General features: G+C 39.2%; 1 protein-coding gene across 1 annotated transcript in view; it reads left to right on the top strand.

Annotated features, from left to right (window-relative positions):
• SPEF2 (sperm flagellar 2) overlaps window positions 1-17,746 on the top strand; it is a 180,404-nt gene that overhangs the window by 141,128 nt on the left and 21,530 nt on the right. Inside the window, exons 31-32 of the mRNA XM_027075275.2 lie at window positions 6,338-6,444; window positions 7,381-7,563. Coding sequence (XP_026931076.2) covers window positions 6,338-6,444; window positions 7,381-7,563 — 290 coding nt within the window. The remainder of the gene's footprint in view (window positions 1-6,337; window positions 6,445-7,380; window positions 7,564-17,746) is intronic.

Here is a 17,746-nt window from a genome sequence, read left to right as displayed (position 1 = left end):
GTGAAAACATATTGTATCTGTCTTTCTCTGTATGGCTTATTTCACTTAGCATCACACTCTCCAATTCCATCCACGTTGCTACAAAGGGCCATATTTCATTCTTTCTCATTGCCACGTAGTACTCCATTGTGTATATAAACCACAATTTCCTTATCCATTCATCAGTTGATGGACATTTAGGCTCTTTCCATAATTTGGCTATTGTTGAGAGTGCTGCTATAAACATTGGGGTACAAGTGCCCCCATGCCTCAGTACTCCTGTATCCCTTGGGTAAATTCTTAGCAGTGCTATTGCTGGGTCATAGGGTAGGTCTATTTTTTAACTTTTTGAGGAACCTCCACACTGTTTTTCAGAGGGGCTGCACCAGTTTGCATTCCCACCAACAGTGCAAGAGGGTTCCTGTTTCTCCACATCTTTGCCAGCATCTATAGTCTCCTGATTTGTTCATTTTGCCCACTCTGACTGGCGTGAGGTGATATCTGAGTGTGGTTTTGATTTGTATTTCCCTGATGAGGAGCGATGTTGATCATCTTTTCACGTGCCTATTGGCCATCCGGATGTCTTCTTTAGAGAAGTGTCTATTCATGTTTTCTGCCCATTTCTTCACTGGATTATTTGTTTTTCAGGTGTGGAGTTTGGTGAGCTCTTTATAGATTTTGGATACTAGCCCTTTGTCTGATATGTCATTTACAAATACCTTTTCCCATTCCATCGGTTGCCTTTTAGTTTTGTTGATTGTTTCCTTTGCTGTGCAGAAGCTTTTTATCTTCATAAGGTCCCAATAGTTCATTTTTGCTTTGAATTCCCTTGCCTTTGGGGATGTGTCAAGTAAGAAATTGCTACGGCTAGGTCAGAGAGGTCTTTTCCTGCTTTCTCCTCTAGGGTTTTGATGGTTTCCTGTCTCACATTCAAGTCCTTTATCCATTTTGAGTTAATTTTTGTGAATGGTGTAAGAAAGTGGTCTAGTTTCAACCTTCTGCATGTTGCTGTCCAGTTCTCCCAGCACCATTTGTTAAAAAGACTCTCTTTTTTCCATTGGATATTCTTTCCTGCTTTGTCAAAGATTAGTTGGCCATACTTTTGTGGGTCTAGTTCTGGGGTTTCTATTCTATTCCATTGGTCTATGTGTCTGTTTTTATGCCAATACCATGCTGTCTTGATGATTACAGCTTTGTAGTAGAGGCTAAAGTTTGGGACTGTGATGCCTCCTGCTTTGGTCTTCTTCTTCAAAATTACTTTGGCTATTCGGGGCCTTTTGTCGTTCCATATGAATTTTAGGATGGCTTGTTCTAGCTTCGAGAAGAATGCTGGTGCAGTTTTGATTGGGATTGCATTGAATGTGTAGACAGCTTTGGGTAGTATTGACATTTTAACAATATTTATTCTTCCAACCCATGAGCACGGAATGTTTTTCCATTTCTTTATATCTTCTTCGATTTCCTTCATAAGCTTTCTATAGTTTTCAGCATATAGATCTTTTACATCTTTGGTTAGATTTATTCCTAGGTATTTTATGCTTCTTGGTGCAATTGTGAATAGGATCAGTTTCTTTATTTGTCTTTTTGTTGCTTCATTGTGAGTGTATAAGAATGCAACTGATTTCTGTACATTGATTTTGTATCCTGCAACTTTGCTGAATTCATGTATCAGTTCTAGCAGACTTTTGGTGGAGTCTATTGGACTTTCCATGTATAATATCATGTCATCTGCAAAAAGTGAAAGCTTGATTTCATCTTTGCCAATTTTGATCCCTTGATTTCCTTTTGTTGTCTAATTGCTGATGCTAGCACTTCCAACACTATGTTAAACAACAGCGGTGAGAGTGGACATCCCTGTCATGTTCCTGATCTCAGGGAAAAAGCTCTCAGTTTTTCCCCATTGAGGATTAGATTAGCTGTGTGCTTTTCATAAATGGCTTTTATGATGTTTAAGTATGTTCCTTCTACCCCGACTTTCTTGAGGGTTTTTATTAAGAAAGGATGCTGAATTTTGTCAAATGCTTTTTCTGCATTGATTGACAGGATTGTATGGATCTTATCTTTTCTTTTATTAATGTGATGTATCACGTTGATTGATTTGCAAATGTTGAACCAGCCCTGCATCCCAGGAATGAATCCCACTTGATCATGGTGAATAATTGTTTTTATAAGCTGTTGAATTCGATTTGCTAGTATCTTATTGAGAATTTTTGCATCCATATTCATCAGGGATATTGGCCTGTAGTTCTCTTTTTTTACTGGGTCTCTGTCTGGTTTAGGAATCAAAGTAATACTGGCTTCATAGAATGAGTCTGGAAGTTTTCCTTCCCTTTCTCTGTTTTGGAATAGCTTGAGAAGGATAGGTATTATCTCTGCTTTAAATGTCTGGTAGAATTCCCCAGGGAAGCCATCTGGTCCTGGACTCTTATTTGTTGGGATATTTTTGATAACCAATTCAATTTCTTCGCTCGTTTTGGGTCTGTTCAAGCTTTCTATTTCCTCCTGTTTGAGTTTTGAAAGTGTGTGGGTGTTTAGGAATTTGTCCATTTCTTCCAGGTTGTCCAATTTGTTGGCATATAATTTTTCATAGTATTCCCTGATAATTGTTTGTATCTCTGAGGGATTGGTTGTAATAATTCCATTTTCATTCATGATTTTATCTATTTGGGTCATCTCCCTTTTCTTTTTGAGAAGCATGGCTAGAGGTTTATCAATTTTGTTTATTTTTTCAACAAACCAACTCTTGGTTTCGTTGATCTGCTCTACAGTTTTTTTAGATTCTATATTGTTTATTTCTGCTCTGATCTTTATTATTTCTCTTCTTCTGCTGGATTTGGGGTGTCTTTGCTGCTCTGCTTCTTTTTCCTTTAGGTGTGCTGTTAGATTTTGTATTTGGGATTTTTCTTGTTTCTTGAGATAGGCCTAGATTGCAATGTATTTTCCTCTCAGGACTGCCTTCGCTGCATCCCAAAGCGTTTGGATTGTTGTATTTTCATTTTCGTTTGTTTCCATATAGTTTTTAATTTCTTCTCTAATTGCCTGGTTGACCCATTCACTCTTTAGTGGGGTATTCTTTAACCTCCATGATTTGGGAGGTTTTCCAGACTTTTTCCTGTGGTTGATTTCAAGCTTCATAGCATTGTGGTCTGAAAGTATGCATGGTATAATTTCAATTCTTATATACTTATGAAGGGCTGTTTTGTGACCCAGTATGTGATCTATCTTGGAGAATGTTCCATGTGCACTCGAGAAGAAAGTATATTCTGTTGCTTTGGGATGCAGAGTTCTAAATATATCTGTCAAGTCCATCTGATCTAATGTATCATTCAGGGCCCTTGTTTCTTTATTGACTGTGTGTCTAGATGATCTATCCATTGCTGTGAGTGGGGTGTTAAAGTCCCCTGCAATTACCACATTCTTATCAATAAGGTTGCTTATGTTTGTGAGTAATTGTTTTGTATATTTGGGGGCTCCTGTATTCAGCGCATAGACATTTATAATTGTTAGTTCTTCTTGATGGATAGACCCTGTGATTATTATATAATGCCCTTCTTCATCTCTTGTTACAGCCTTTAAAGTCTAGTTTGTCTGATATAAGTGTGGCTACTCAATCTGAAGGTGTCCTCAGGGCTAAAATGAATCTCTTGTAGACAGCAAATAGATGGGTCTTGTTTTTCTTATCCATTCTGATACCCTATGTCTTTTGGTTGGCACATTTAGTCCATTTACATTCAGTGTTATTATAGAAAGATATGGGTTTAGAGTCATTGTGATGTCTGTAGGTTTCATGCTTGTAGCAATGTCTCTGGTACTTTGTCTCACAGGATCCCCCTTAGGATCTCTTGTAGGGCTGGTTTAGTGGTGATGAATTCCTTCAGTTTTTGTTTGTTTGGGAAGACCTTTATCTCTCCTTCTATTCTAAATGACAGACTTGCTGGATAAAGGATTCTCGGCTGCATATTTTTTTTTTGTCTGTTCATCACATTGAAGATTTCCTGCCATTCCTTTCTGGCCTGCCAAGTTTCAGTAGAGAGATCGGTCACGAGTCTTATAGGTCTCCCTTTGTATGTTAGAGCACGTTTATCCCTAGCTGCTTTCAGAATTTTCTCTTTATCCTTGTATTTTGCCAGTTTCACTATGATACGTCATGCAGAAGATCGATTCAAGTTACGTCTGAAGGGAGTTCTCTGTGCCTCTTGGATTTCAATGCCATTTTCCTTCCCCAGATCCGGGAAGTTCTCAGCTATTATTTCTTCAAGTATACCTTCAGCACCTTTCCCTCTCTCCTCCTCCTCTGGAATACCAATTATGCATAGATTATTTCTCTTTAGTGCATCACTTAGTTCTCTAATTTTCCCCTCATACTCCTGGATTTTTTTATCTCTCTTTTTCTCAGCTTCTTCTTTTTCCATAACTTTATCTTCTAGTTCACCTATTCTCTCCTCTGCCTCTTCAGTCCAAGCTGTGGTCATCTCCATTTTATTTTGCAGCTCGTTAATAGCATTTTTTAGCTCCTCCTGGCTGTTCCTTAGTCCCTTGATCTCTGTAGCAAGAGATTCTCTGCTGTCCTACTGTTTTCAAGCCCAGTGATTAATTTTATGACTATTATTCTAAATTCACTTTCTGTTATATTGTTTAAATCGTTTTTGATCAGTTCATTAGCTGTCGTTATTTCCTGGACGTTTTTTTGAGAGGAATTTTTCCGTTTTGTCATTTTGGATAGTCCCTGGAGTGGTGCGGGACTGCGGGGTACTTCCCCTGTGCTGTCTTGAATAACTTGCGTTGGTGGGCGGAGCCACAGTCAGACCTGATATCTGCCCCCAGCCCACCGCTGGGGCCACAGTCAGACTGGTGTGTGCCTTCTCTTCCCCTCTCCTAGGGGCAGGATTCACTGTGGAATGGCGTGGCCCATCCGGGCTACTTGCACATTGCCAGGCTTGTGGTGCCGGGGATCTGGCGTATTAGCTGGGGTGGATCGGCAAGGTGCAAAAGGGCGGGAGGGGTAGACTCAGCTCACTTTTCCTTCGGAGATCAGCTTCAGGAGGGGCCCTGCGTCACCAGGTAGGAGTCAGACCTGCCACCGGAGGGATGGTTCCACAGAAACACAGCATTGGGTGTTTGCGCAGTGCAAGCAAGTTCCCTGGCAGGAACCGGTTCCCTTTGCGATTTTGGCTGGGGGATGGGCAAGGGAGATGGCACTGGCAAGCGCCTTTGTTCCCCACCAAGCTGCGCTCTGTTGTGCATGGCTCAACAACTCTCCCTCCAGTTGTCCTCCAGTCCTCCCACTCTCCGAGCAGAGCTGTTAACTTATAACCTTCCAGATGTTAATTCCTGCTCACTGTCCGAACACACTCCGTCCAGCGCCTCCGCTTTTGCAAGCCAGACTCTGGGGCTCTGCTTGGCCAGCGGGCTGCCCCTCCACCCCGGCTCCCTCCTGCCAGTCCGTGTAGTGCGCACCGTCTCTCCGCCCTTCCTACCCTCTTCCATGGGCCTCTCGTCTGCGCTTGGCTCTGGAGAATCCATTCTGCTAGTCTTCTGGCGATTTTCTGGGTTATTTAGGCAGGTGTGGGTGGAATCTAAGTGATCCGCAGGACGCGGTGAGTTTAGCGTCCTCCTATGCCGCCATCTTCCCAGAAGCCTCAAATCTCTATTTCTTTTTTAATGCATGTGCATGTGATTTGAAATTAGTGGCAGGCAAAACAGACTTCTCTTTTGGACAGAATAAAATGGATTAGTGTTTAAGAGCAAAGCATTTAACGTGTGGTGATCTTTTATGAAATACTTTGGAATAGTGAGCCAACCAGATGATTAAATTATAAGTTCCAATCCAGTAGTTTAACAACTCAAGTGTTCCTGAGTTGACAAAAAAACAAATCTATTCTAACTAATTTGGATGCAAATTTAAAAAAATTAAAAATAACATTAAAAACATCTATGATTTGCATGTATTTGAGACATCTTTATCCCATACTCACCAAAATATTTTGCTCTTGTGCTCTACTGTATGTAGGAAAACCTAGAGTTGTTTTTCTTTTGTAATTCGACCTATTCTGAGCACAAAGTCGAAGGAAGTTTCCAAATTAAAGTATAAAGTCTCAGTATTTTGCCCAATCTGAAATGATTTATTACCTAGCCAAAAAAAGACATTTTGACTTTGCTGAGAAACAGTAATGAGAGGATATCAGGAAATTGATTATAATTTTCATTTTAAAATGTCTTCTGTTTCTCTAAAGTTTACAGTTTTAAATAATATGAATAAAATGATTGTACAAATACCCATTTGGATACTATTTTAGCAAAAGAAACAAAATCCCTGTCACACAATCTAATTGAAAAAATATTTTTCATTGTATTGTAGGCATAATAGGACATAAATCATTTACTGACATTCTGCTGGATTTGGTAACCCTGAACCTTGGAACAAACAACTTTCCTAGTATTTGGATGCACCTCACTCAAACTGAAGTAAGTTTCCATTTGTTTGGGTTTCAAAACTCAGAATTCTTCTTATTTGATTAAGTCAATAGTTTAAAAATCACCAGTACGAGGGCGCCTGGGTGGCTCAGTCAGTTAAGCATCCGACTTCAGCTCAGGTCATGATCGCAGTTTGTGAGTTTGAGCCCTGCGTCGGGCTCTATGCTGACAGCTCAGAGCCTGGAGCCTGCTTCAGATTCTGTGTCTCCCTCTCTCTCTTCCCCTCCCCTGCTCATGCTCTGTCTCTGTCTCAAAAAATAAATAAGTAAATAAATATAAAATAATAAGAATAAGAATAAAAAACAGAAAAAATCACCAGTACTTGTACAGTGTCTGAAATTTAGTAGGCAATCGATAAAACTTGAATGAATATATAAATGAATTTGAATGTAAGATGTACCGTGTGCGTGCTTAGCATTTAAAGAATGAATGACGATGTTAATAGTCAATGAAACATTATGGAGACTATAAGGCTCAGCCTGTGAATTTATATCTGTTACTTCAGGAAGGAATGATCCTAACCAGTAACAGTAGATGATTCTGGCAGTTCTTGCCCTGTTCCTTAAGGATGTGTCAGAAAACAAAATGGCTATAGTATCTCCCTACTGGCTGTAGGGCCCTTTCCCAGCCACTTCTGTAATCTTTATTCTTCCCCTGTCAAAAAGGTACTATCACTGGAGTCAAGTCACATGTGTAAACTCGTTGTGTAACAGTAAGCAAAAAACCCAAATGTCAAGGAAGCAAAAAGTGAAACACTGTCTAGGGACTGTCTGGTGTGAGTTGGGGAACAAGCCTGAGAACTGGCTCTGTTCACCAATATAAACTCCTCTTTGCTTCATCTGAATGCCTTACAAAGAAACAGGAAGCATTAGAGCTTCAAGAGAGAATCATACAAATATTCCAATGGCATTTCCTGTTTTCTTCTAGTTGCAGGAGTTAGCATCTTTATTAATAATTAACTCAGCGTTTGTGGACTGGCGGAAATTCCTATTAGTAATCTCGATGCCTTGGCCCATCCCCCTGGAGGAAGAGCTCCTTGAGACCCTGCAGAGGTTCAAGGCTGTGGATGAAGAGCAGTTGGGCACCATCACTTTCGAGCAGTATATGCAGGTTGCTACCAGCACATAGTGGCACTAATAATACCAGGGTGCTTTTGACCTAAGAAATGTATTACTCACTGATGTCACATTGCCAGGTCTTGGGCCAGTGTTCTGCCCTTTGACTGTCTATGTCTGGGTACCCGTTAGTAGCAGAGACACTGTCCAAGTCCCAGGTGGAAGTCTAGATTCCACCCCCCCCCCCCCCCCCAGGGAAAGGATATAGAAAAAACCAGAGATGCTTGGGGAACTAAGAGTTCTAAAAAAAGTCACATAAACTTCATTATCCTTCTTCCAACTCCTACACAGTGAACTTGACTGTAAATTAGAATCACCTGCAGAGCTTTTAATATGTCTAATGCTCAATATCCAGTACTCTTGGAGTGACAACAGTACTATCCAGGAATATGAACACAGGGAAAGGGGAAGATTTTTTTTTCTTTTGGTGAATGATGAAATAGTTTTTGACAAGTTGAGTTTGAAATGTCTGTGGGAAATGCAGACAGAAACATCCAATCTGATAACAGCAGATGCAGGAGAGGTTGCAAGTCACTATCATGTAGGCAATTGTTAGGTTTATGAATGGATGAGACACCCAATGGAAGTATGGAAAGTGATGGATAACTCAGTAACATGATACCTGGTCATTGGGCTTGGCAGATGGTATTTATAACTGGTGGCCTTTACCAGAGTAATTTTGGGGAGTCCAGAATCCAGATTGCAGAGAATTGACTAAATGGTTTTCAGGAAGTGAAGATAAGAAAAGTCAATTCATTTTTTAGAAGTTTTAGTAATGAAGGAGAATAAAACCCTGTAACTAAGAGGGCCTGAATTACTTATTTTGTGTTGACTAATTGAAATCATCCTATTGCTCACCATTGCACATTGCTGGTAGACACAAAAGATGTAAATGTTTATAAGGTACTAATTCTGAAATAGGGTAATACTCTGTAGGTTCCTATATCTCATGTATATTTCATTCTTGAAAGAGCACATCCCTTCCTGGTTCTCTTTTTGACCTTAATTAACAGATGGCATGCTTATAGACAATCCTGGTGTTCCCACATTCATGCTGTTGAGCCAGAGGAAGTAACACTAGAATATGAGGAGGTTCCTTTAAGAGGAGGTTCCTGATCAAGACAGGAGCTCAGCTGATTGTGCTTTTTGATATATGTTCTTCCCAAGTAGGGCAATTTATGAATTCTATCACTGTGTTCAGCTTAAAACATGTGAAAAATGATTTTGTGAAAACAAAAACAGCAGAACAAAACTTACTCTCTTTTCATCATCGGGTTAAGATTTTTAAAAGTGAGCACTTGCGAAATTACCAATATTCACTATAGTCTGTGCCAATTAACACAGGATATCAATTTAAACATCCTTTTGTACAACGTGAAGCAAACAAAGGATGTTGGCAATTTTTACCAAAACGCTGAGCGAAAACCAGAAAGCTCCTTTACCAAAAGTGTAAATTTCTTAGAGAAAGCTGGCTGCTGCATTTGAAAGAAACTCAGAAGTACTTATCTGAATACCTCCTGTGTCTGGGGAGCAGTTGATTTCCAAGGTTGGCATTCTCCCTGTCCACCCAGATCCCCCCACAGGCGCCCCAGGACAAGAAGACCCACTTGACCTTCACACATGACTTTCCCAGGTTTCCAACACTTGGCCAGCTTAAACATACAGCATATACACACACAACAAAAACAAAAACAAAACAAGACAAAACAAAAGTTATATGGGAAAAGTCAAAACCACTTCTGAAGCAAAATTTTATGAGATGTGTTAAAAATGCTACATTAGAACAGTAAAATAACATAACACGCATCACTGAAATGGAGTTCTCTAGCATAGAAGGGCTCTCTACTCGGCTTTTTGTTCTTTTTTCTTTTCTTTTGATGAACAGCAAGCTCGCCACAACAGCCACTTAAGAGTGTGCTGATTTCTCCAGCATCTAAAATGGAATGAGAGAGTTAAAGTGGGTTGGGCTGTGTACCTGGGCTGGGCGCTGCAAGGATAAAAGCCCCCAGCCATCCTGCAGCTGTCTCTCACGTGCTTGCCTCCACCGCATGTGGAGACTGAGCCACACTGTGTAGGATTCTTTGATATTGAACTCCCAGCTCACCTTCTGTCTGTGAGGATGCGTGTTATTGCAGGCTCAGTGAGCCAGATGTTCTGGGATCCAAACAATGCAGCACTCACTCTTTAAGAAAAAGTTTAAAAAAAAATACATTGGCCATGTCGTGGCAAGAGAGAGGGGGCACTTCCATCTTTTAAGGATAAATCACCTAATAACCCAATGAGTCAGGACATGGGTGACAGAACCTTGTTGCATCAATGTAAACCCTCCTATACAAGTTCATATTTAACATTTCACATTGCTAAAATTTTCACAGATGATTTTTTTAAAAAATATAATTTATTGTCAAATTGGCTAACATACAGTGTGTACAGTGTACTTTTGGTTTTGGGGGTAGATTCCTGTGGTTCATCGCATACGTACAACACCCAGTGCTCATCCCAGCAAGTGCCCTCCTCAATGCCCATCACCCACTTTCCCCTCTCCCCGCCCACCCATCTACCCTCATTTTATTCTTGTACTTAAGAGTCTCTTATGGTTTGCCTCCTTCCGTCTAGGTTTGTAATTATTTTTCCCCTTCCCTTCCCCCATGGTTTTCTGTTAAGTTTCTCAGGTTCCACATATGAGTGAAAACATATGATATCTGTCTTTCTCTGACTGACTTATTTCACTTAGCATAATACCTTCCAGTTCTATCCATGTTGCTGCAAATAGCATGATTTCATTCTTTCTCATTGCCAAGTAGTAGTCCATTATATATATAAACCACATCTTTATCCATTCATCAGTTGATAGACATTTAGGCTCTTTCCATAATTTGGCTATTGTTGAAAGTGCTGCTATAAACATTGGGGTATATGTGCCCCTATGAATCAGCACTCCTGTATCCTTTGGATAAACTCCTAGTAGTGCTATTGCTGGGTCATAGGGTAGTTATATTGTTTTTTTGTTTTGTTTTGTTTTTTAAGGAACTTCCACACTTTTCCAGAGAAGCTGCACCAGTTTGCATTCCCACCAACAGTGCAAGAAGGTTCCCATTTCTCCACATCCTTGCCAGCATCTGTTGTTTCTTGATTTGTTAATTTTAGCCACTCCGACCAATGTGAGGTGGTATCTCAGTATGGTTTTGATTTGTACTTCCCTGATGATGAGTGATGCTGAGCATCTTCTCATGTGTATGTTGGCCATCTGGATGTCTTCTTTGGAAAAGTGTCTATTCATGTCTTCTGTCCGTTTCTTCACTGGATTATTTGTTTTTCAGGTGTTGAGTTTGGGAAGTTCTTGGATACTAACCCTTTATCCAATATATCATTTGCAAATATCTTTTCCCATTCCTTCAGTTGCCTTTTAGTTTTGTTGCTTGTTACCTTTGCAGTGCAGAAGCTTTTTATCTTGGTGAGGTCCCAATAGTTCATTTTTGCTTTTAATTCACTTGCCTTTGGAGATGTGTTGAGCAAGAAATTGCTGCGGCTGAGGTCAAAGAGGTTGTTGCCTGCTTTCTCCTCTAGGGTTTTGATGGTTTCCTGTCTCACATTTAGGTCTTTCATCCATTTTGAGTTTATTTTTGTGTGTGGTATAAGAAAGTGGTATAGTTTCATTATTCTGCATGTTGCTGTCCAGTTCTCCCAGCACTATTTGCTAAAGAGACTTGTCTTTTTTCCATTGGATACTCTTTCCTGCTATGTCAAAGATTAGTTGGCTGTAACTTTGTGGGTCCAATTCTGGGTTCTCTATTCTATTCCATTGGTCTATGTGTCTGTTTTTGTGCCAGTACCATACTGTCTTGATGATTACAACTTTGTAGTAAAGGATAAAGTCTGGGATTGTCATGCCTCCCACTTTGGTTTTCTTCTTCAATATTACTTTGGCTATTCAGGTTTTTTTTGTGGTTCCATACAAATTTTAGGATTATTTGTTCTAGCTTTGAGAAGAATGCTGGTGCAATTTTTATTGGATTGCATTGAATGTGTAGATTGCTTTGGGTAATATTGACATTTTAACAATATTTGTTCTTCCATTCCATGAGCATAGAATGCTTTTCTATTTCTTTGTGTCTTCTTCAATTTCTGTCATAAGTTTTCTATAGTTTTAAGCATATAGATCTTTTATATCTTTGGTTAGGTTTATTCCTAGGTATTTTTTGGTTCTTGGTGAAATTGTAAATGAGATCAATTTCTTGATTTCTCTTTCTATTGCTTCATTATTGGTGTATAGAAATGCAACTGGTTTCTGTACAATGATTTTGTACCCTGAGACTTTATTGAATTCATGTATCAGTTCTAGCAGCCTTTTGGTGGAGTCTTTGGGTTTTCCATTTAGAGTATCATGTCATCTGAGAAAAGTGAAAGTTTGACTTCTTTGCCAATTTTGATGCATTTTATTTCATTTTGGTGTCTGCTGATGCTAGGACTTCCAACACTATGTTAAACAACAGTGGTGAGAGTGGACATCCCTGTCGTGTTCCTGATCTCAGGGCGAAAGCTCTCATTTTTTCCCCATTGAGGATGATATTAGCTGTGGGCTTTTCATATATGGCTTTTAAGATGTTTATGTTATGTTCCTTCTATTCCCAACTTTCTTGAGGGTTTTTATTATGAAAGGATGCTATATTTTGTCAAATGCTTTTTCTGCATCTATTGACAGGATCATATGGTTCTTATCCATTCTTTTATTAATGTGATGTATCATATTGATTGATTTGCAAATATTGAACCAGCCCTGTAGCCTAGGAATGAATCCCACTTGATCATGGTGAATAATTCTTTTTATATGCTGTTGAATTCGATTTGCTAGTATCTTATTGAGAATTTTTTCATCTATATTCATCAGGGATATTTGCCTGTAGTTCTCTTTTTTTTCTGGGTCTCTGTCTGGTTTGGAAATCAAAATAATGCTGGATTCATACAATGAGTCTGGAAGCTTTCCATCCATTTCAATATTTTGGAACAGCTTGAGAAGGATAGGTATTAACTCTGCTTTAAATGTTTGGTACAATTCCCCTGGGAAGACATCTGGTCCAGGACTCTTATTTGTTAGGAGATTTTTGATAACTGATTCAATTTCTTCACTAGTTATGGGTCTGTTCAAATTTTCTATTTCTTCCATTTGAGTTCTGGTAGTGTGTGAGTGTCTAGGAATTTGTCCATTTCCTCCAGGTTGTCTGGTTTGTTAGCATCTAATTTTTCATAGTATTCTCTGATAATTGTTTGTATTTCTGATGGATTAGTTGTGATAAGTCCTTTTTCATTCGTAATTTTATCTATTTGGGTCCTCTCTCTTCTTTTTGAGAAGTCTGGCTAGATGTTTATCAACTGTGTTTATTTTCTCAAAAAACAAGCTCTTAGTTTCATTAATCTGTTCTCCTGTTTTGTTTTGTTTTGTTTTGTTTGGATTATATGTTGTTTCTTTCTGCTTTGATCTTTATTATTTCTATTCTTCTGCTGGCCTTGGAGTTTCTGCTTCTAGTTCTTTCAGGTGTGTCGTTAGATTTTGGATTTTGGATTTTTCTTGTTTGTTGATATAGGCCTGGATTGCCATGTATTTTCCTCTTAGAACTGCCTTTGCTGCATCCCAGAGGGTTTGGACTGTCATGTTTTCATTTTCGTTTGTTTCCATACATTTTTAAAGTTCTTCTTTAATTGCCTGATTGACCCATTCATTCTTTAGTAGGATGTTCTTTAACCTCTGTGCATTTTGAGGTCTTCCAAACTTTTTCCTGTGGTTGATTTCAAGTTTCATAGCATTGTGATCTCAAAATATGCACAGTATGATCTCAATTCTTTTGTGACCCAGTATGTGATCTATCTTGGAGAATGTTCCATGTGCACTTGAGAAGAATGTGTATTCTGCTTCTTTAGGATGAAAAGCTCTGAATATATCTGTCAAGTCCATCTGGTCCAGTGTATCATTCAGGGCCCTTGTTTCTTTATTGATTTTCTGCCTAGATGATCTGTCCATTGTTGTAAGTGAAGTATTAAAGTCCCCTACAATTACCACATTCTTATCAATAAGGTTGCTTATGTTTGTGACTAATTGTTTTATATATTTGGGTGACTCTGAATTGGGTGCATAAACATTTGTAATGGTTAGCTCTTCTTGATGGATAGACCCCATAATTATGATATATGCTCTTCTTCATCTCTTGTTACAGCCTTTAGTTTAGAATCTAATTTGTCTGTTATAAGTATGGCTACTCTGGCTTCCTTTTGACTTCCAATATCATGATAGATGGTTATCCATCCGCTCAGTTTCAATCTGAAGGTGCCCTCAGGTCTAAAATGAGTCTCTTGTAGACAGAAAATAGATGAGTCTTGTTTTTTTATCCATTCTTATACCTTATGTCTTTTTATTGGAGCATTTAGTCCATTTACATTGAATGTTATTATTTTAAAGGTATGGATTTAGAGTCATTGTGTTGTCTGTAGGCTTCATGCTTGTAGTGATGTCTCTGGTCTTTGTGGTCTTTGCAACATTCCGTTCACAGAGTCCTCCTTCGGATATCTCGTAGGGCTGGTTTAGTTGGTGATGAACTCCTTTAGTTTTTGTTTGTCTGGGAAAACCTTTATCTCTCCTTTTCTGAATGACAGCTTTGCTGGATAAAGAATCCTTGGCTGTATATTTTTCCTATTCAGCATATTGAATATTTCCTGCCACTCCCTTCTGGCCTGCCAAGTTTCAGTAGATAGGTCTCCTACTACCCTTATGTGCCTACCTTTGTAGGGTAAGGCCCGTTTGTCCCTAGCTGCTTTCAGAATTCCCTCTTTATCTTTGTATTTTGCCAGTTTCACTATGGTTTGTCATGCAGAAGATTGATTCCTGTTATGTCTGAAGGGTGTTCTCTGTGCCTTCCGGATTTCAGTGTCTGTTTCCTTCCCCAGATTGGGGAAGTTCTCAGCTATGATTTGTTCAAGTACACTTTCTGTCCCTTTCTCTCTCTCTTCCTCTTCTTCTGGAACTCCTATGATATAGATATTATTACATTTCATTGAATCACTTAGTTCTCTAATTCTCCCCTAGTGGTCTAGAATTTTCTTATCTACCTTTTTTCAGCTTCATCTTTTTCCATAATTTTATCTTCTGTTTCACTTATTCTCCCCTCTGCCTCTTCAATCCTCGTGGTGACCACCTCTATTTTGCACCTCATTTACAACATTATTTAATTCAACATGAGTATTTTTTAGTTCCGGATATCTGCAGCAATAGATTCTCTGCTGTCTTCTATGCTTTTTTCAAGCCCAGATATTAATTTTATGACTATTATTCTAAATTCTTTTTCAGTTATATTGTTTATATCTGTTTTGAGCAATTATTTAGCTGTCATTTCTTCCTGGAATTTCTTTTGAGAATTCTTCTGTTTCATCATTTTGACTAGTTTTCTGTCCCTTATGTGTTTTAAATCTTGCTATTTGCCCTGCACCAGTGAGCACTACTTTGTTTTTTTAATGTTTATTTATTTTTGAGAGAGAGAGAGAGAAACAGAGTGTGAGTGGGGGAGGGGCAGAGAGAGAGGGAGACACAGAATCCAAAGCAGGTTCCAGGCTCTGAGCTGTCAGCACAGAGCCCAATGCAGGGCTCAAACTCACGAACCATGTGATCATGACCTGACCCGAATGTGGAGGCTTAACCAACTGAGCCACCCAGGTGCCCCAGCACTACTTTCTTAAAGAAGGGTCATGCACTGTCCAGGGCCTGGCCCTTCAGGCGTGTGTTATTTGCTCTCTGTTGTTATGACTTTGGTTGCTTTATCTCTGTACTCATAGTGATGTTTTGGACCCTCCACCAGGTGTGCTTTAATTTGTTCATTGAAGTAGCCCTGGAAAGGAAAACAAACAAAAAACAAAAACAAATGAAACAAAACACAGACAAAAACAAAAAACCAGAAACACCCTCTACAACTAAACCACGGTGGGAGCGGTGTTGATGGAAGAGGCCTGATCTCATACAAAGAGAGAAACGACAGGGGCGGGAAAAGAGAAAAGAAAAGAAAATTGACCAGAGAAACTGTATGGCTTAATCCAGAGAGAGAGGGAGAGGAAACTAAAGAAGGAGAGGTAGAACAGGTATAAACAGAATAGATTAAATATGTCTGCTTAAACAAACCAACAACCAGAATAACCACATTAGAGGAGGGAAGAAATAAAAAAGAGAAAAGGAAGAAAAAAATTATATATATTATATATGAAATATATATATTATATATAAAATATAAATTATATATATAATTATATAATATAAAAATATATATTATATATAAAATTATACATATTATATATAATATATACTATATATAATTTTTTATATATTATATATTTAATATGTATTTATTTATATATAATTTATATTTAATACAGATTATATTATGTATAATATTATACTATATTATATAGTATATATTGTATATATTATATTATACATAATATAATAATATACATATATACATATATGTATAATATATTATACATAATATAATCTGTATTAAATATAAATATATTTAAATATATAAAATTATATATATATATAATAAGAATTGTCCAAGAATTAAATCAGGAAATGCAAAACTGCTGGATGCCTTGGAACCAATAGCAACGCTGGTCTGGAGGAGGGACTGTGTGGTGACTCAGCCTCAATCCCGTTACAGTTACCAGGCACGGAGGGGCGTGGTTTGGTGTAGGCGGGTCCCACCTCCACTGTGGGCCTGCTGTCCTTCCCTGAAGCCCCACCTTGTCAGTGACAGGGAGAAAAATGGTGACACCACAGTCTCACCTCCCCAGACCTGGTGGCCCAAACCACTCTGTTCAGGCCATCCTTGCAGTGCCCCATTGGCGCCAATGAGGCAGTTTGTCCTGGTCCGATGACTCCCGTACCTCCCTGGCACTAAGCTGGGATTTAAACCCCAATGTCTTAAAGGGTCCCTCTCCCTGCACCCCGGTTCCAGGGAAGTGCTGCTCCGCGCCGCCTATATATATGGCCCGTGGCTGGTTGGCGCAGGCAGTTTTTGCCCTTTGAACAGCTATATACCTTCTTCCCACAGCCATCCAGGGAAGGGGTTGCTTTCTCCCACTGCGGACTGTGCCTCTGAGCTAGTTACGGAGCCCAGGACTGACTCCCTTCCTTCCCAGGTGCGCTAACTGGGCAGCCTGCCCCAGTTCGGAGAAAGCCCCACAGTTAGAGATTGGATCTTTCTCCATCCCCATCCATGGTCTTTCTCTCGTCCAGATACAGTCCTACACTTTCCCAGCTTCTTTTTCTCTTCCCTTTGTCTCTCCGCAGAAGGGGATCCCTCCCTTCCATGCTTATGCTGCCCGTTTCATCTCTCCCAGTTCACAATCACGCACCTATGGCCCACCACGTTGTCCCCGTGGGTCCCCAAAGACATCTCTTTCACTCAGCAGCCTGGACTCTTCGAATTCAAAGTCCTTTGGCCTCAACACTGCTGTGTTTAAGGGACAAGGGAATTTCAGGTTCTCCTACTTCTCTGCCATGTTGGATCTACCCACGGATGACTTTTTAGTAATTATAAGTTGTTTTCCAGTCAGGTTAGTTTTTTTTTTTCCTTTCTAAAGTGGCCCTCTTGTGTGCATAATACACGATTTTTTCTTAATTTATGCAATAGCATATATTATTAGAAAACTAGTATGAATGATTCCTTGATTTTAAGGATCAGGGGAAATTCCTGTGCATTGGAACAATTAAACATGGAATTGAGTGTTGGTTGAGCAATGGTAGGAGGGTTTGAGATCCTCTGTTTCTTTTTTCCCCTCTAGCTTCATTTAATATTTCCTCTTCATCCCCAGTTTTCAGCAATGATTACTGTGTCGTTTGGTGTGGTTTTCTTCATGTTCCTTCTGCCTGGGGTTCACTGAGCTCTTGAAAATCTGTGGGTTTTGTAATTTTTGTCAGATTGGAAACTTTTGAGGATTTTTTTCTAAATTATTTTTTCTGCACCCCCACCCCTTCTCAAAATCTAATCACATATGTACTGTCCCAGAGGTCACTGAGGCTTGGTTCATTTTTTTCCCGTTTTTTTTTTTCTCTATGCTTTACTTTGTATTCATTTCTATTCCTATGTCTTCAAGTTTACTGATGATTTCCTCTGCAGAACTGAATCTGTTATTATTAA

The sequence above is a fragment of the Acinonyx jubatus genome, chromosome A1, assembly GCF_027475565.1.
Source record: "Acinonyx jubatus isolate Ajub_Pintada_27869175 chromosome A1, VMU_Ajub_asm_v1.0, whole genome shotgun sequence".
NCBI classification, from domain to species: Eukaryota; Metazoa; Chordata; class Mammalia; order Carnivora; family Felidae; genus Acinonyx; species Acinonyx jubatus.
Note: the sequence above shows the minus strand (reverse complement) of the source record. Positions and strands in the feature narration are given on the sequence as shown.